Source organism: Bombus flavifrons, chromosome 11 (genome assembly GCF_040668555.2).
Source record: "Bombus flavifrons isolate JBK064 chromosome 11, iyBomFlav1_principal, whole genome shotgun sequence".
In the NCBI taxonomy this organism is placed as follows: Eukaryota; Metazoa; Arthropoda; class Insecta; order Hymenoptera; family Apidae; genus Bombus; species Bombus flavifrons.
Genome location: NC_138452.1, coordinates 499,615 through 519,708, shown reverse-complemented (window position 1 = coordinate 519,708; position 20,094 = coordinate 499,615). Strand labels below are relative to the sequence as shown.

At 36.9% G+C, this 20,094-nt stretch overlaps 1 protein-coding gene across 12 annotated transcripts in view; it reads right to left on the bottom strand.

Annotated features, from left to right (window-relative positions):
- LOC138184830 (very long chain fatty acid elongase AAEL008004) overlaps nucleotides 1-20,094 on the bottom strand; it is a 35,525-nt gene continuing 15,431 nt past the window's right edge. For 3 of the 12 annotated variants that reach the window (XM_069123153.1, XM_069123159.1, XM_069123151.1), the window contains exons 2-8: nucleotides 9,252-9,401; nucleotides 6,405-6,595; nucleotides 5,653-5,733; nucleotides 4,740-4,823; nucleotides 3,858-3,914; nucleotides 3,678-3,783; nucleotides 1-3,605 (exon numbers count right to left, since the gene is read on the bottom strand). In XM_069123153.1, the coding sequence (XP_068979254.1) occupies nucleotides 3,136-3,605; nucleotides 3,678-3,783; nucleotides 3,858-3,914; nucleotides 4,740-4,823; nucleotides 5,653-5,733; nucleotides 6,405-6,595; nucleotides 9,252-9,309 (1,047 nt within the window). In that variant the 5' untranslated portion in view covers nucleotides 9,310-9,401 and the 3' untranslated portion in view covers nucleotides 1-3,135. The other 9 variants (XM_069123152.1, XM_069123160.1, XM_069123154.1 and 6 more) reach the window with 9 other exon arrangements.

The following is a 20,094-nucleotide window of genomic DNA, read 5'->3' as shown; positions in this document are numbered from 1 at the left end:
TTAATTGGTATCTTTGTATATTATCTTTTTGTACAAAAGAAAATCTTTGCAAAAAAGAACAATTTTTCTTTAAAAAATATGAAAAGTGAGACATGTTCGTTATTTTTCTCTAACTGTTCTACAAGTATTATGTACATAGCCGCGATTACAAAGTAATCATTAGTCTCGGTGAAGATTCTTTTTCATGCTTTTTTTTTAACAACTTTTTATTCGTAATATCTAGATATAGATTCGTATATAAATTATTATTATGCGCACGTTAATTTATGTTACCTGCTGTTACTTTTCTTTTCCTTCGCCGTTTTCTTTAACTTTCGACCTTTCTCGCGTGGCACAATAAGTGTTATTCAATAGTTTTGTTTCCTTTCCTTACGACGGTACAAAACTATCCTATCTATGTACAGAGTGTACGAAATGTGCAAAGCGAACGAAACACAATGTAGACATTTTGTGCAAACCAATCGTATCATCATACTATCTGATTATATCTGTGGTACAAATTCGAGAGTCGTATCTTAGTCGCTGTAATTTTATGGATAGATGTACAAAGAATTTCTCAGGCATACAAACATTTGTGATTCTCTTTCAGAAAGTGTGAGCAAGTATCGATAAGAATGTTGCATCGTGCAAGTACGCGAGGCACACAAAATTTCATAGTTAGAAAACATTGGTTTATGGGATATACGAGTGATCTTTGTCATAGATCTGTTGGATTACAAGCATTCGCTTAGAAAAATAGAATAAATTTGTGCGGAATTCGGGAACTTGATGTTTGCGCTAGAAAATATAAACGCTTCTAGATATTCTTAGTTCTAACAATAATTTCAACAACTGTGATGTTGGAAAATTTGATCAACAATTTAACCCTATATAATTTCATGATATACGTACAAAAAAAACGATAAAAAACCCCTTGATTAATTCGGCTCGTTTGACGACGCGTTCTGAGTTGAAACCTTAATGTCTAGATCACAAGTGACACGACGAAATATTTTGGTAATCACAGCTTTGACGCCAGTGATCGTGTTACAAAATGAAACGCGATCTCTTGCTTTTCGTTAATGAATTTTCGCCGATAGATCACCTCGCTGTTTATATTGAGCTTTGAATGACCATTGCGCGTAATTATCAGAACATTCCAGATATTAAGGCACATCAGTTTGCTCGCAAGGCACGGATGACGTTGCTCTCTTGTCCCTTCAAGGATTCAATGTTCGGTAATCGAAAACGTGAGTTTCCTTAGCTTTGCGCGACTTCGCGATGCCTATAATATAGTCGGCATAAAAGCCAATCAGTGAAAAATCTTAAATATGCAAAATCGGTTATTCATTGTCGATTAAATCATTAAATCATTCTCATCATCGATTAGTAGTCATTCTTATAGCTTAAATGATTAGTTCTGTACACTGTCTTGATTTATTGCTTCGCACATATTTCCTTTACCTTACATTTTTTTCCGTTTTCTTCTTTTAATTTCAGCTGAATGGCTTTTGAGTCGAACATATTGAATAGATGATGTATTTTATGTACAATGCTGAATATGTTACACTGTACCTACGGCTGCCACGTAGATGAAGTATCTCTCGAAATCGAATATATGTATACGCCGGTATCGATGATTCATGTTCGACTGAAAGTAATTTTTATACATCGATTTATAACGGATATGTCTGAGTTGTGAAAAGAAAATATTCACAGAATTAGAAATATTTAAAATATGTTTAAAATCAGTATCATTAGGAAACTTGCTATTTCTGATATTCAATCCTTTACAGAATGAGTCATTTAACGTCACAAGCGAAAAATTTTTCTTTTAGTTTTATTAATAGGAGAAAACGTTTTACATAAAAAATATTGGGTTATGATCTTGAGAAAGAAATTTTTTGCGTCACGATATATTTTCGATATATGTTTCTTTGTTATATATCGATATATTTTCTTCCTTAATCATTTTTTCGTATCATTAAAATTAACAGAGAAATTTTTGGTTAACGTTAGTTGACTCACCTTGCATACGGATATGAATTTAAGCCCAGGTTTCGTACCGTTTATGTAATCGTGAAACTTGGTATGAAAGTGCGTAGATTGTGTACTATAGATCGGCCTAATTAAGATCACAAATTCTGGAATAATGAAGTATAAATTTTCCAACACCCGCGGGATCCTAGTAAAATGCAAAAGAGATCTTCCCGAATTATGTAATAAAACAACGGTCGGTGGCATTGTTACGTAATTTAATCCAAGACTCACCGTTAACTCTCTTATATAATTTCTTGTTTTTATATAATCTTAGAACCGCGCGCAAACCGATGACAGTAAAAACATTTCGCAAGTAGCTATCGTCCTGACATATTTGAAAAGTATGTAAATCAAAAAATAATGTTTAACAATGTTCATTTTCACGAAAGGGTGGGAAAATTAAATCGGGTTATTTCAGTCGATTTAAAGTGGTGAGAGGCCATTTTTACGTAGGGGTTCGAAGGCGTGTTGCGAAAATATTGCAATTTTACTATGGTCAATAAAAACAATTATTCTACAACTACCGTTGCGTATCGTAATACCGTTATGAATTACCATGATTGGTAATGCGATGGCGATGAAAATTACTTTTTTGTAACTTTTTAACTTAACTTTGTCTACATATTTTTATATCCGCGATCTCATGAGACATCGATGCAATTAGTTTTCTACGTGAGATACGATTACATGAACGGCAGTGCGGCTTCTTCGTTCGTTTGCTTCCCGCGTATACTCCTTTGCAGAGGGTGGGGGGTGGATTCAATGACGAGTTACCTTGTCGGTCGTGGCAGGTGTACGTACAGCGAACCGAAGAAGGATCACGAATACCTGACTCGTGAGGTCAGGGGTCCGTGACATTGAGTCGCAACACATCCGGGAGTACCTTTGTACGTTGCTTCGTATCACACTCTTTTCCTCTCACCTTCTATCTCCTTTCACAAATATACGCTACAACGCAGTCGCAATACAGAGTAATTTTGTACTCAATGTTTTCTCCATTGGTCTCGAAGGATCATTGGACTGGAAGGGTGATAGAGCGAAGCCCGGATGCGATTCGAGGAATCGATGGAAAAAGACGAGATGAATTGATGATGGCTACGACGTAACGCGATCGGGTCACTCGGTCGTCGTGTATGATTTCCTAAGATTGAGCTCTGACGCGGCTAGACTGTCGCCTTTCACGTAATAATCGGCCGCATCCCTTCTTCCCGACGAATTACTGTTTGCACCGTTCGTTACGCCATTGGCTTGATGGTTCTGCTGATGATCCTTTTTCATGCCGTTTGCGACTGGCTTCCTCCTCTGTTGGTAACTTTGCTGGTAGAATTCGTTGAATAGGAAGAAGAACATAGTCGCGTGCAGACCGATCCACCAAACGAACGCTTTTGGGTAATTACAGTCGATGAAGAGCAGTTGGAACGCGTGGATCATAACCGCGATGAACTGAATCATTTGGAAGACGGTCAAGTATTTCTTCCACCAGAGATACGGTTGCAATCTCGGACCCATCGCAGCTAACAAGTAGTATGTATACATTACGATGTGAACGAACGTGTTCAAGAGTCCGAAGAAAGTAGAATGACCGCCTGGAAGGAAAGACGATATATGTTAAAAGATACTTTTGTAAATATTGACGACAGTGAAGTGAATTGCCTTACCAGGTGTAAATTTAACGCCAAACCACACTGACATTGGCATGCAACCATGGTGAATAACGTGCAATGTCGACACGTGATCGTTCTTCTTCCTCAGTACGAAGAAGATCTACAAAAATAGGGGAGAGTAAAACGACCGAGATTATCAAAGACTTCCAATGTAATTTACTTCCAGTTACTTACCGTGTCCATGAATTCCGTAAATTTGGAGAAGTAATACCACCAGCAAGCGTGCACCATCTGCGCTTTGGAAAATATCGATTAGATAATCCCTTTAACGTTGTTCGTAATACGATGAACGTGGTAATAGGTGCAAATCCTTGGAGATACAGCGTTATCGCTAACAAATTATATACTCTAATGATGAAAAATTATAGAATAAATAAAAGAACAAGAATTGCAGATGCTCGAAAGATTTGCCTTTGATAGAGTTGCTTTGATGAACAGTCGTAACATTTTATTGCGCATCTTTCTGTGTATCCATTTGTGATAGTTATTAGGTGGTAACCAGTAAGTAATATCGTCGTGTGAATGGTGTCTATTTCAAATTTTTGTTTTCTACTTGTAGTCTGTTAAGTGGCATTAATTGCATGAAGCGGTTGTTTCGAAGTGTGTTAGCTTGCTAAATTAACTACAATATTCTCAAGTACTACGGAAAATTTAGTGGCATGTAGGCAGGAAAAATGATGTTATGAGTACAGAGTTGGGTAATATTGACAGAAGAGACTAAGAAATATGAAAGAAAATATGAGAATTTTCAATCGTATCCAATCAATCGCTTGGAATATTGCTGAAGAAAGCAATGTTAAAACATGTAACTGTACTCGAAATAAAAGTTTCACATTTAAATTGCATAGTTTAAGGAAATATTGAATTATGTTTTTAAATTTCGAAATCTTCGAACTTTTAGATTTTTGAATTTTTCAATTTCAACAGAAACTTTGCCAACATTGTTATATGTCACAATATAGAATTTATAGTTTTATCGTGTAACTAACAGATTGTGCAGAAGTTGTATTTGACATAGTGTAATGCATTTGCGTGTTAATGGGGAATATCACCCACCCTTAGTACTTGGGGTCGATCACTGTAGTCTACGGGTTGGCACCTTAGAGAATAGTCGCCAGTCAGCCATCCGGACATTCCTATCTGCAACCACAACCGCCCAGAGGCCATTCTCCGATCAATGAAAAGAATAAATAAACGAAAGAGAAAGGCATAGAAAAGAAAGGGGCGTTCGTGTGCATATTCTCAGAGAAAAATTAATCATGGTAATGGCTGGGACGCGACAGTGTTAATTAAGACTAAACAAGAACGCGTCTTCGTCGACGTTCATCATTCTCCTACAATTTCAGTTCTTACCTATTTCTATATTCATCATTTTTTCTCCAAATTTTCCTCGGATTCAGGAGAATTTACGTAAAAGTTACAGGAAGTTTATGAATCGATAATCAGTTTGCCATTTGATTTTTTCTTGATATCAATGGATTTAACGGAATAAAAGTTAATTCGAACTTGGACTGGCATGCAGGTATTTCAAGATGTAATTAGTACAGATTGCACGATAATAACAGAAACAAGCAAATGTAGAAACGCAAAATACACAAGCCACAAGCGCTATAGTATAGTTTACTCCTCTTTCATAGATGGTTTCGTTCCCTGGTCGACTGCCTACAAAGCATAAGATAATTCGCATCATAGCACAATTCCACAATTTCTACAATCCAAGGCCCTTGAAAACATGAAATGTTCTATCGTCAAAAATATGCGTATACGTTGTCATAGTCACAATTAATGAAATTAGATTTGAGAATATAGAGGAATATGGAGAAGCAGATCAACGATATCTTTCTTTCATATATACTCGTACGTATACGCATATAAAAATCGTTGAACAAGATCGTTGGTGGAGGTCCGTCTCGTTGGAATGGCGGTCGATGATCCATCTGCAGAGAAAATTACGTATGACAAGACTTACCCTCACCGCGGTTGGATTGTTGCTATAGTCCACAGGCTGGCAACGGAAACTATATTGGTCCCACCATCCGCCCATCAGACTCTGTTTTTTTTGTTTGAAAATTAATGTTTTATCTTGTGCTTTCCTCTGCATTAATCGAAGGCTTAATCGATCGAGTCCGAAATGCGTTCTTCCGCGAAGTAACTTTAAAATGCAGTACGATTACGACTCGGTTATTTGTAACCGCTGGAAGTGTAACTAAAGTTTTGCCAGCCTTTCAAAGTATTGTCCAAGCGATATTAATTTGTTTAACAACAACGAATCGTTTAATTTTGTATACCGAAGCGAGCAACCTTTCTGCATCTTGCATTGAAAAAGATATCACGTAAGAGTTTATATAGTCAATCGCTTCGTAAATATTAATTAAGCAGTGCTATTGATATCGGTCACACACAATCTCGAACTCGATGAATTAGCCGGACGTTCGATGTTTTCGCAGAAATCATTCATCGTACGACGCTAGTGTGTAATTCTTGGTTCCCTGTGGCACATTCTGATACAGGAGAGACTGATTGTGCGTGCTTATGTACCATAAGCCAAATGTGTACCATCGCAGACTTGTTCATGCAACGAATATATTTTTGAATCGGGCAACACATTATAACGGGCAACAAAATTCTTCAGACGACACGTTATTTGATACAACAAAATATAAAAAGGAGAGAAGAGGAACAAGTGCAACAAGGGACATTCAATTGAAGTAGAAATGTTACCTCGTAGAAGAGCCACGCTGAGAACACCATTTGGAATAGATTATAAATTATCAGGGTGTTCTTCAACTGAAAGGGCTTCCTATTCTCCATTAGCTTTGGACCCAAAACTTTGACTCCGTATACATAGCTCAGGCAGATAAACAGAGTGGGGAACGGTGAACTCATCATGAACCAGTCCGTTGTTCTCTGATCTGAAAAAATAAATTACAGGTATAACATTCTATCAATGCTTGATCGATTGGTATACATCAATAACTTCAAAAATTTAATCAACGTAGGGAAAACTTCTAGGACAAATTAGTCTTCGGTCGACCGTAGTTGATGTTGCATGGCCAGCTGCCTTGGCGTAGCATTGGTGTATCGGTCTCGACCTTGAGGTGTCTTCACGCGATATCCTCCTATACTTTTCTCGTCCTTCAAAAGTTCAGTCAACTATCGCATTATTATACTATACGTTGTTATACGCGTTAAAACCAGTTGTAAAATGTGTTTAATTAACTGGTCTCCTGCTGGTTTTAATAGCTGACTGACCTTGGTGCGGTTTTATGGTGCTTTTTCAGTATTCTACCTTAAAACGTGATAAGCCGCTTCGATCGTGATATTTTCTTTGCTGCGGGAATTTCTACTATTGAAAGTTATTCGGCGAATCTGAGAATACGGTCTCTTATTTGCGTGTTTACTGAAGAAGTTAAAAATCCTCCTCGAGACTGATGGCTGTATCTCTCAGCCGTGTGAAATGAATAATTCATTTTTGATGCAGGCTACCGCTGTATCACGAGGAATGACGTTTGCTTAATCGTATTTGCTCTCTAGCTAATAGTTTTTTGGATCACATAATTTCTTTTCTACCAGTGATGTGTCATATAAGCGACTGATTTATGAGGCGTTATTTTGATCTTAAATTTATTGCTTAACCATACTTTTTCATCAGCACGTATTGTGCGAGATTTTTATTTTTTTTTTCCCTTTTTTGTAAGTTTCTGTATCCGGTAACTACCTGTTGTTATAAATACATGTATTCTAATGGGCTCAGCCCTAATAAATGAATAAATAAATAAATAAATAAATAAATGAATAATGATATTCTATCTTTCCTTCCTGCACAAGCAATTGTCGAAATCTCCGATTCCGTGCTTCCTTAGTCGTGCTAGAAAACATGGATCAAGTCGTTCAATCATGAAACTTCTAAATTTCTGTTTCTTTATCGTTTTCTCGAGGAAAAGTTTTTAGAAAGGAAAAGATAAAGAGACGAGTATTTTCAAGCATACGATAATAATGGATAAAAGTTATAAGTGATACACGCAGAAGGTTTCTCCTCTGCTTTTGAGAAAGCGTTGCGAAGTTAAAGATACGTGGGGAGAAATGACATGTGGAATTCTGGAATTCCCTATCACCGATCCTTTGCAATATTAGCATGTTAGGTTTCTATAGAATCTTCTTCCACTGGGTAAACAAATATTTATGAAACTAATTTTTATACTGATATGAGTCGATATTATGCGAATAAAAATATAAGTTCTGGTTCGTTGAAATGTTAGTGATGGCAGATAAAAGCTCCAGATACCTAGCTAGAACTTTAAAATTTATGAAGTAAAGAACGAAGTCTAGAAATGTATAACTGTAGCTAGGAAATGGCGAAAGTTGGTAGCATTATGAAAGAAATCGGGGTTTAAGACAGTGAGAGAAGATATTTGTAATAGTTTGCTATTGATGTTGTTTGACGAATAGTCCTGTAACTTTTACTGCTTTAATTTTTATTTATTCGTGTTCGTTTTTATCGTGGAGAATTTTTGCGCAAGGTCATGCTTGCGTAATTTCAGAGAAGTTTCTATTCAGGATATACCCGCATTGCCGACTATGATGGATAAAGTATGATTTATGTTTTTGAATTCTTTTGAAAAGTTTAAAAGATTCTTTTAAAAGTTTAGTTCTTGTGGAACAGTTGTGATCTTTGCTTGTCTCCGCATTAAGACAATGTTACTCCTGTACAATGTGCCTATGTCGAAGAAGACATATATGTTTTATTCATTTACTTGAACTCTTGTTTGCTTATTTATATATAATAATGTACATATATTGATATTTTTCTGATGTTATCTTTTCGAATGTAGAACTCTGCTTATATTTAATTATGTATATTATTTGCATATTTCTTACATGAGTTGTTACAAGCAACTATTCCCAAATGGACTTATAATCTGTATTATTTATGCGTTATTTCTTATATTAATGTTTCAATTCATAACTAAACATGCATTATACATGACTATTTTATTTTCCATCGTAAATTTTGCGTCTCTTTAATTATTATTGACATTATTCTCATTATTTTTCTTATCGTCATCGTTTTTACGTAATACTTTGTTGCTATTGCAAAACATTTATGAACCATAACAAACATACTCTTAAACATATGTGCTGGTTAAAAAGAAATAAGAATGGAGGAATCATCGATTTTTTCCAACTTTGTTCAAATAGAATCTAATCATTTTACCCAGCACAATCGTATCATTTTTATTAAGAATAATCCAATTTCCATATCATCTACAGGGGACACTGGCCATGAATTCCGATCAACTGCAGATATTCCGTTTAGACCAAGGTGAAAAGCGAAATGAAAGCAGAAAAACGAGAATTGAATGGAGAGAGAGAGGGTTCAGCCATTCCTGTTCTTGCTTAATAAAATCGCTTCCAGTCACCAGTTGGTGATCGTCGCTGAGATGTTTCTCAATGTTTAAGGTTTGTTCACAATGTTTGGAAGGTGAAAAACTTCAAGATATCGTAAGATCTACATCTGGCCATGTTACGCGTTTGTAACGTAAGTGTACGATCTCATTAGAGGCTTACCTGCATTTTTGTCGAGTATCTCGTGTAGCCGGTCTACGTACTGCATTACAATCGACATTTTTCTTGCTTTTTGCCAAGAGAACCTTAGCAAGATATCTTCCTGAGGTCAGAATCAAGGGCGTAGATTTTCACGACCAGATCCACGAGTTCCTGAAACGATCAAAGCATGAAAGAATCATCGTGGCGGTCCAAGAATGAAGGTCGATTTCGAAAGTGAATTGAGACAACATGAAGGACGCTGTGGAAAACAAAGCGGGCTCCTTGTTTGGGCCATAAAAATTCCCGTAAAAGCGTGCAGAAAGTGCATTTCACTCTTCGATAAACGCGTGTGGAAGCAACCTCTATTATTTTTTAATAAAAGATCTTTCTCCACGTCATAGAACTATACTTGAACGTTTTAAAAATATTTACGTAGAGTTAAACGTACGATAAGATTTAGCTTAGCATTAAATATAGAACAAGAAAGAAAAAGGAGGGAAAACTGTGAGAATAATTTAAAGCCGGATAGCATGGAAACGCGTAAATTCAGCTGGTTCGCGAATAATCGGTTTCCAACTAAGTTCTGTTGTTCCATGCGTGAATGAGGGCGTATTACTTAACGTCGACGTAGAGATTGACCAGCTGATTACATAAAATGTTGTCGATTTGTGTCATGATTTTCGGCATCGACATTGAGTTAGAAGCGATTTCGCATGTGCGTATGTGCGCACCACCAAGATCGGCTCATGATCCGAAATTCACCGCGTACATTCGCTTACGAAAGTGGCCACATAATTTTTCTTATGGATTACACGATTGAATAGTCTCGCGCAACTCACGGGCCGACCATGAATCGTCACGGCCTTGAACCACTATGTCCACTATAGTTTCGTCGTTTCCAATAACGATCAGTCAAATTTCACTCGTGATCGTAGCCAAAATTGGTGATAGCTATCAACTTGCTCCACACCTATGACCCATAAGTATGAAATACCTGTTACTTCTGTTATCCTTCCAACTGAAATTCAGTTAGATTACTGAGTCGTTGCAGTTAGGAAAGGAGATATTAATGAAGTTTCTTCTGCTAAGAAAATGAGATGATTATCACGAAGAAGCGTTAAGTGACACGTGACAGGATGTTCGTTAATTCCTCGAAACGATTTTCTCGTAAAGAATTTCGAAGACACGGAAGAGGACCTTCGCGCGAGAAGATAATTACTTGTGCCTATACAGTGAGCGCCAAGGATGATTAATCATGTCTCTGTAAACTAACTGGCCAGCAACTTATCTACATCCAACCAGCATGCTCTCTATACTGGTGGACGGTTTGGTAACCCGTTGAATTTCGCTTTCAATACAACTCGGTCGACGAGAGAATTCTCGTCAAGGCCAATCGAGAACGGACTTGAATGGATGTCGTCATTTATCATCGGCCAGCCGGTCACCGATTTGTATACGGACGCGGAGTCTTGGGGACTACCTACTATTTTAACGTCCTACCCTTTCTTCTCCTGTTTTTCTCCCTCTCTCTCCCTCCCTCCAGTCAAAGGAAAAAACCAGAAATCAAGATTTGCCTTCGTGGATGTCAAGAAAATTGACAAATATTGACTATGGAGTTTGCACAACGCGCCATATGTCGTTGATCATATCTGTACAGAGTCTATTAGAACCGAACATCTTCTAATTTGTCTAAGTTTCTTGTTCGAATCTATTTAACTCGAGTTTCCTGTTCAAACATTGGACGAAGATTTTGCACAAGGCAAATTAGAGCCCTCTTGCACAATACTTCACTAATAATATCAGTAAATTCATACAGATTACAGATTGTAGATTACAGACCAGTGCTTTGTAACATTACTTTACAGTTGCATTACAATTCTTCCGTGGAATAGGATAATCAAATGACTTGTATTTGTCAAATGAGAGATATTCATTGCGTTACTACTCCTTAATGTCTAAACTTCTTAAATTCATAAATTTATTTATTGCAAGAAAGTTACATAAATAATAATAAATTCTAAGATAGAATTAAAGAACAGCAACTGCGTATTATTACTCTTCTGTAACTTTTAATCGAATATGGCTTTTGAGAACGTCTCATTTATTAGAATCAACTTCTAAATAACTTCGAACTTGTTACTTGTAAGATGTCACTAATAATCTAATGCAACTGTGCAAGATGATCCAGGTGTCACAGATCATCTTTGTACAAAGTATATTAGACTAAAAACATCCTCATTTTTTTCTCATCCAAATTTGTATAACGTGATCTGATTTGAAAAATTTGAAAAAACGTTTAATAAAGACATCAGCGTATTGTAAGTTCTAAGACATGACAGGGGATAGGAGTACCGATCCAGCGATAAAGGTATCGATTTTCGTGCCAAGTAGGATGGAGCGTCGGCAATGATTCGTCGGCTCCGCGATGGATCGCGATCGCGTGGCTCGATCGTCTCGTTCGCTTGCAAAATGAAAAGTCGAAAACGCGCCGAGCAAGCGAAATACTTCGCGAATATATTGCGAAAGCTGTATACATTATAATGGGCCGGGCGCAGAAAACGGGCCAGCGGCGACTCGATGAGTCTTGGTGGGTCTCGATAGCACACGAGGACTCGATGATTCGGTAGCTCACGGTGGCACACAGTGTCTCTGTGCGTACGTTACGCAAGGAATCGTTCGCTCGTGCCTGCGTTCGAAGCTGTGTCTCGACACTGGAATCGTCGTTAACTATGGGATGAACAAACCACTGACCTCAATATCCACGCTGGCTAAATGTTTCGTTTCACTGGCAACAACCGCAAGAAACGACGCATACTGTTGTAAATTAATGCACCGCGGTGACTCGATCGCGATTTACATACGCTGTGAGATAGGTATACTTGACAATTTTTTTTTTTCGTAACTTCTTGGAACAAGGTTCGATTTTTTAAAGAAAAGAATAGTTATGTCTAAAAAGTATGGTATCCAATCCGTCTACGGTGAACGGTACGAGCGATTTGCTTTGCAGAAATATAGATCGCGCAAATGTTCGATTCGCCATACATATTGAGGTATCGTAGATAAGAATCAAGAAACTTACGAGATGATATTTTACAGGTCAGTCTTTTCGACAGTATCGTGGAATCACGTTGTACAACTGAACTGAGACATTGTGACACCATTACGAAGTAATTGCACAATCATACGTGACCCATCGTACTAGACTGTTAATTGCTGGAAGGTGTTAGGTCGCGTCAAGGTTGGGAACTGTAGATAAGTAAAAAGTGGGGAGGCCTATGAAATTGAAACGTATACGCGACGTCATCGACCAAATAAACCGAGAGGAACACAATCTCGTTTATTTCTGAAAGAAGAACTTCGCGATGTGCAGCATCAAGGTGTGAACAAGATTCTTGTAATAAGTCTTACAAAGACATTTCCGACGTTGGAATACAACTTGAAGAATCGATGTCTCTTTCCTAATTTCATTTTCGTTCAATAATTGGAACTTTTCATCAGTAAGAACTCTTCTATCAACCTTTTATTTCCTATTTTTCACTTGTTACCGATTTCTGAACTTTTTGTAATACCTGCAACCTCTACTTCTTTACTACATTATCATTATACGCAAGATACCCATATAAAAACTTGAAGAAGCGTGCAATAGAATGCTACGTTGTTCCACATGAAATCGATACAATAGCTCGCTGTTAGCAATAACGAGGATCTTAATTATTCAAGTGGATTATTGTCGGCCAGAAATGAGATTCTAAATTCTGTGTTCTATAGCTCGTCAGAATGTTACCTGCAGCTATGATAGCTACGTTCATTGAACAGGAAGAAGACAGAAGACCTTAGAGATTCACCGTATATCATAATGTTACGTAAAATACGACCTATTTGTAATTCGAATGAGAGCCAACATGGCGACAAATAACTTGTCTTCTCCTTCGAGAATCGTGTTTTATGTATCAAACACAACAATAAAACACCAAAGAAATATCTTTAACGTATATAGTGCATGTCGAGATATCTTCGACATATATTTGGTATTTCAAATAATTTTTATCGTAAAAATTTCACAGGAAACTAGACGATGTATAATTTCGCGACAAGCTAACTTTGATGTTCGAATATAGTTTGCCAAAAAAGAAGTATAATTCGTGGAAACCCGTTTCGTGGAAGGTTTTACGCTTATTATGACATCATAGTTCGTATCGCACAATGACATAATCTATATTTGTACCAGCGAGTAATTCATGATACGAATTGTCGGTAATTATATTGTGTATAAGATTATGATTCTAAAGTGACGAATACATTGCGATCGGTTGTACGTACATGTGAGTCACAGTATTCGACGGAAACTGAAGCTGTCAAGCGATTATGCTGGCGTATAGCGTTTAATCTTTAATCCTAGCGTTCGGTTGGTACAACAAAGGCTTGTTGGATTGAAAGCGATAATGTACAGCGACAAAACTGTTTATGTCGCATCTGAAATACTCATATTACCTCGATAAATCTTCGATGAAGAGAGTGACATCGTAAACAATATCTTTGAGGAAGTGAAAATTCATATCTTTGTGAATAGAATTGACGAAATGGAATTCAGACAGAGGATTGTTTCACTCATTAAATATCATATAGTGCCTACTTTATTTTAGATATTTTATGTGTCTCTGTAATAGACATGAGACGCAATTATAGACTCAATTATAGACTCAAGTACATAATGCTTTTGCATTTTCAAATTTCCTCTAAATATATAAACGTTGTAAATATATATAAACATAAGTTTAGTAATATTATTATCGATAACAAAAATAGAATAGTAGTTATATAAAAGAAAAAAGAAGGTAAGGCCAATAAACGTAAAAAATGTGTAAATAATTGTAGCAATTGGTAATAATGATATAAATCGTACATATATACAAACAATTTTAGATAATAAATAAAATTAATTATAAGCTTATTAATATTTATGTATTTAATTTATTTCGCATATTACTGATTTACGATTTCTAACTTTATTAATCTACTTTTTATTATTTCGTGACGAGGGCAGATAACGTTAAATATCAAACGTGTAACCACTAATAATTTAACGTCTATATATAATATATATTGGCGAGCTAGCTCTTTTCATGAATCACGATTGATTTGAATCTTTATTCCGAGACTCAATCAGTCGATCAATTTTCAATGTGTTGTTTATAGTGTAAGATAATAATGAATATAGAAGCTTTTGAAATACATAAGATTTCATTGCCGCGATAGTAGGAGAGTTCGTAAAAGATTGTGCGATGATGATTGTATGCTACATTTTTATTTAATTGAAACCGCAGCCAGCGGATCTATTTGCCCCCCCCCCCCCCGATATATCTAAATATACTGCCACTTATTGGGAGTTTAACGAAACGAGAGATGGTCCTTAGCAAATACGCGAAATTACAACATCGTTGTGCAAGAAATCTGTAATTGGCGTTATACAATACCGCGAGTTAATAACATGGAACTAACCGCGCAGCAGTAATACACAATTTAACGGCAGATCGAGCGTGCCACGTATATAGAAAATAAATTTTCGACGGAAATTTTAATCAAGCTTGCGGTCGAAACAAAAACATTACACATTGTGATTCTTTAAGTCAAGTATATACAAGGATTATTTATCGTGCTTCAAACGATCTTACGAGCGATCAAGGTGTGTTGCAATAGAAAGGTCTGGCTCCAATTAAATTAGATTCTACCACTGTGACAGCTATGAAACGCAAGACAGATGTTTCAGTTTGTTTAACAGGACTCCGGTCTAACCGGTTTCTAACGCTTGTATCTGCGATGCGTGAAATTCGGTCAACGCATAATCGACCGCGTGGATCGTCAAAATTCGCGAAACGTTAATTCGAGAGGGCAGACTTTGGAATAGTTCGAGGTCTCTGAACCAGTACTGGAACATATCCAATCCGTGGTAGAGCGATCGTGAAAGTGGTTTCGCGTGCATGTCTATCCTCGATACGCGTCGCGATTCGCGATGCCGATTGGAGCAAGATCGAAATTTCGTCGATGTTTCCTTTTTTTTCGGTTACTATGTCCTAGGTTTTAGGCTACCATAGCAGATACTTTTTTTTAACCAACTATATCGTTCTATAGGTGCGTTTAGATTTAAGATCAAGCGAGTGAATGCTCGTTCTTACTTCACTTTAGTAGAATTAACGCGTAAACATTCTTTTTCTGTTTCGCGATCAAAGAATGCATTTATAGTTATAACTTCTTCATCAGATATCGTTATTACGAGATCGAGCGAGGTGGAAATAATTATTTAATATTCTATATACTTTAATGGTCTATTTTCTATGAATAGGTATGTACGTAGGTGTCGGTTTTTGGTGTAAATCACTTTACGAACAGATTGTTCGAAAACCGTTTACATCAAATGAGTACGAGTGAATGCTCCTAATCTCCTCGTATATTTTTGCTCGTTTAGTCTAAATGCACCCTAACGAATACGTTAGAGCAGTCAAATACGCGTATAAACTCTTATGGGTGTTCACATTTCGGTTTTCAGATGTTTGATTCGTCAGAACGATAGTTCTTCGGGACAAGCATTCACTGTGATCAGTCTTAACAATATTTTCCAGTTCATCATGACTCAACTTCGATCGAAGCTCGGTTGATTGCTGGAACAATGAAATTGAAGATTTCTGCGATTCTCTGATTCGAAGAAATAAAAACGGCGAGAAAGATCCAACTTGTTCCATATTTAAGTTTACGTCGGTTTCAGGACAATTCATTCGGAGCCGCGAGATTTCACAGTTATCTCTAACATGTCACGTGAAAGTGACCGCGTCAGGCGTCAATTTGTATGTCTCGTGACAAGCCTATATTTAGGACAAACGGAATTCCATCAACATGGATAATAATTTCGAGTATCGACATTTTGCAACAGGAAACTGCAGCGCAGATTGAACGTAGGGGTATTCTGTCTTGTTAATCTTGTCGTAGTATCGTACCATTCTTTACAAACCGTATAGCATCGTACAGATCGAACAGAAGTCACGAGGAACGTATCGTAAACGAACGAAGGAACAGAATAAAAGAAAAGATAGGAACATAAGATAATTGTTTTATTTTTCAATCGAGTATTTGCAACCACAGAAAATTTATATGAATAAATTATACGTGTAATATAAAATATTTTGAAATTTCATTAACACGAGACACGACTGTTATGATTGTATTGGACAAATTTGAGACCGATTGGAAAATGTATGCGGAAATTACAAAATATTTACTACAAGCGAGTGAACAGCTGTCATTTCATCAATTTTCAAATAAGATTTGGTCAAATAAAAATGAAATGAAATAAAGGGATTTCCGTACAAATTTTAATGTACAGTTTAGATCTATTTTCGCGAGTAGAATAACCTTTTGTCGATTATTCACTTCCTTGCGTCGATTACATGATCATTTCCGAGGCACTCCGCATAGATTTGTATTCGATTGTGTCGCGGTGATACATGACAGAGCAGTCGGTGAAACGGCATACGGCGGGAAAGTCGAAGGCGCGTGGCTTGTTGCCGCGTCGCGCCGGCACGAAACTGCAGGTTTAACTATTATGGAGCGACGCAACCGGCCGGTGATCTTAAGTAATACGCGAATTGTTGCGCGTTCGAGTAACAAAATAAAAAGAGATGTAAGAAAACCATCGGCAGGAGGAGAAAAGGAGAACATGTAGCTGTTTTGGGGAGCATTAAGTGAAGAGACAGAGAGCAAAACTTCACTGGTGGAGAAAGAGAGAGAGAGAGAGAGAGAGAGAGAGAGAGAGAGAGAGAGAGAAAGAGAGAGAGAGAGAGTGAGGGGGGCGGGAGTGAGGCAGAGAGGAGGGCAACGAGAGAAAGGAATAAGCAGACATGCCTCGTTGTTGACACTCACGAGAAATTGCGGCCACATATTCACGAATAGAAGTGTACGACATACTTTTCAGCTGATTGTAGTATCGCACGAGTACTCTCTGTCGACTGAATCATACATCTTTTAGCGTTCCGAACCGCTTATTCGTGCACGGATCTTCCATCTTCGCATCGTCTCGTCGCGACCTCGACCGTCTCGCTTCCGGTGGCTCTGACACTTCAAGGATCTTTGTTAATTAAACATACGCTATTGTATGTCGAGTATTATAGTATTTGTACAGATTCCGTCACTGACAAGTTAATCCTCTAATTTTGATTGTATACGTAAATGATAGGACTGCGATGAACGATAGAATCTTATTACAATGGAACTCTGTTTGTACGAATTTCGTTTACTGGAACGAACTTTTAGTGCTCAATCAATGGAAGTGCTAACTGAATCCATTTATCTGAACGTAAACTTCTATCCATTTATATGGACGAGAAATAATAGGTAGTGGAGAGAATCAATATGAACTCCAATTACGTAAACTATTTGTCCTACTATATTCTTACTTTCCAAGTGAAATCTTAGAGTTAGAAATATTTCGTGAACAGAAGGACAGCTCTTTTGATCGGGCAAATCTTAATTTCATGTTCTGGAAGGTACTAGAACCGCCAACATTCACTTCTCCCTCTTACTATGCTAAGTCCAGGAGCGAGATGACCTGGTCTGCATGTTGCAAAATCCCTACCAGTTTGACTAATTGCAAATCGTGATAGAAGCTACAAAGAAGAAAGTTTCCACACACACGGAAAACTGCTTCGTTAGCAAGGCCGGTACTTATAGTTTTTCAGTCGTCATCGTTCAATATTTCACGTATGTTAATTAGACATGACGGTAAACGGTTGGAGATGTACGGATTTTTAAAAATGTTTTAATGACCCATTCAATTCAAATTCACGGAACAGCCACAAGCACTTACGTCGAGTATGTGTATTTATTCCACTCCTCGATTGGCATGACTTTGGAAATGCGTACACGTAACAAAATCGCGATACGTGAAATCGTCGAACGAGACCATGTCGAGGTCACGATAGTTTCTGTATTCACGACGTTAATTAGATACGTAATTTTATCGTACGCGGAAAGAAAGGGGAACGACTAGAGTCATTGGCAATTGCCTCTGATCTTTGTTTCGCGCCACGAATTCAGACTTGAAACGATCATCTACCGATGTATAATAAATGTAAGTAATATAACGAGGTCAAACGATCGGTCAATGGATAAAATTTACAATTTTCGACGAAGGTATTATTGTAGGTTCACCGATTGATTTTAAATCAATTTCCACAATTAATAGCAGTTCGACAATGCATTATAATCAATGATGCTTTCAGAATATATGTAAATTAGAAACGAACTATAACCGTTCTTTTTACAACGCGACAATTTTTTCTAGATACATTACAAAGGAAGAACTGATTCACAATTGACATCGTATGGATCTAAACGAAGATCTTTTAGACAGATATTAATTGTTGTGACCATCGAAAGTTGTAAACTCCAAACACTGTCTGATTTTACGACTTCAGCGTTGACTGTGTCTATGTTGGATGTATCTATTATCGTCATTGACTATCGCTCACTGAATGGACTACGAACCTGGTCGAGTATTAGGAAATACCTGTATATCTTGACCAGTTTTATCCGCCACTTTTATTGCGAAACAAATTATTAGTGTTCATTACAAGTGGTAGAGATCTGGTCGCAAATATTCACACATTAATTCCAAGTACCATTAGCAAACGTATTGATTGGTGTTTGTAAAAGGCTCGGGCGGATTGTAGAGGTTGCTCGACCGGATATACCGAACGTAAGGGAACATACAACAGCAGCTTTATTGCGCGCAACGTGCGAGGGCTTACGTTCATGATTAGATATACGACGAAAGAATGCACGCGTTAATCCATTAAACACCACACAGCGAAATAATGTGTAAACGCTGCGGAAATGCAACATTATTATAAAATGTAAATGAAATACCGTTACTGTTTTATCAAATCAAATATATTAGAGTAATAGATTTTCAATACATGGGAGAAACCTATTATACAAATCGGAAGGAAATCGGAAACAAAAAGAATTTTTATGATACAAAAACTGTTAGTTTCTTCTCGACCAAAATTGATATAAAATACTTCGATTTCTGCAAATCTCATAAAATTTAATATCTAGATCGAAGAAATTCTTATGATTCTTTTTTTGATTGCAATGGTTGCAATGTTAATTCAAAAGAATTCAATAATATCAATTCACTTGTGTATAATGTAAACTGACTGTAATTGACTGAAAAGGAATTACAAATGAAATGTGGCGTTAACTCAACTTTAATCCTTAATGAGTTAACACATGGAGTAAAACAACTAGGAGATAAGTCGTCAGGAATGACGTGAGGCAGAGACAAGGTCAGATTCCTCGATTTTCTACGAAACATCTTCGAGCGATTAACAATTAAATTACTCTAAACTAGTTTTTTCCTTATTTTGAAAGGAACAATTTGGAAGAAGTTGATCCAGTCACGCTAGTTTTTTTCCTCTACGATACGAAAGATATTCGACCAGGTAATTCGAAAGACACTTTTAGCGGATAAAACATTTAACATTTTAACCGGTTCTTCGTTATATCTTTGTTGAACAGTGCCGTCACTATGTCTTTCTTAAATTTGATTTCTGTGAAAAATAACGTTATCGTATCCTTCGTGATGATAATATTTTTCCTGAATGACAATCGCTGTTGCAATATTAACGATATCAAGGAGAAATCACATGTGCTGCCTCTCAGGCACGTTCGAATTAATTACATAACGTTTTTGTGACTTTTAGTTTAAGAATGCTAAACTGCGTCGAAATACGATTAACGAAAAAAAATGTCACATTAAAATAATTACGCAAGTCCATGTTGCATCATGCAACATGAAAACCTCAATGTGGTA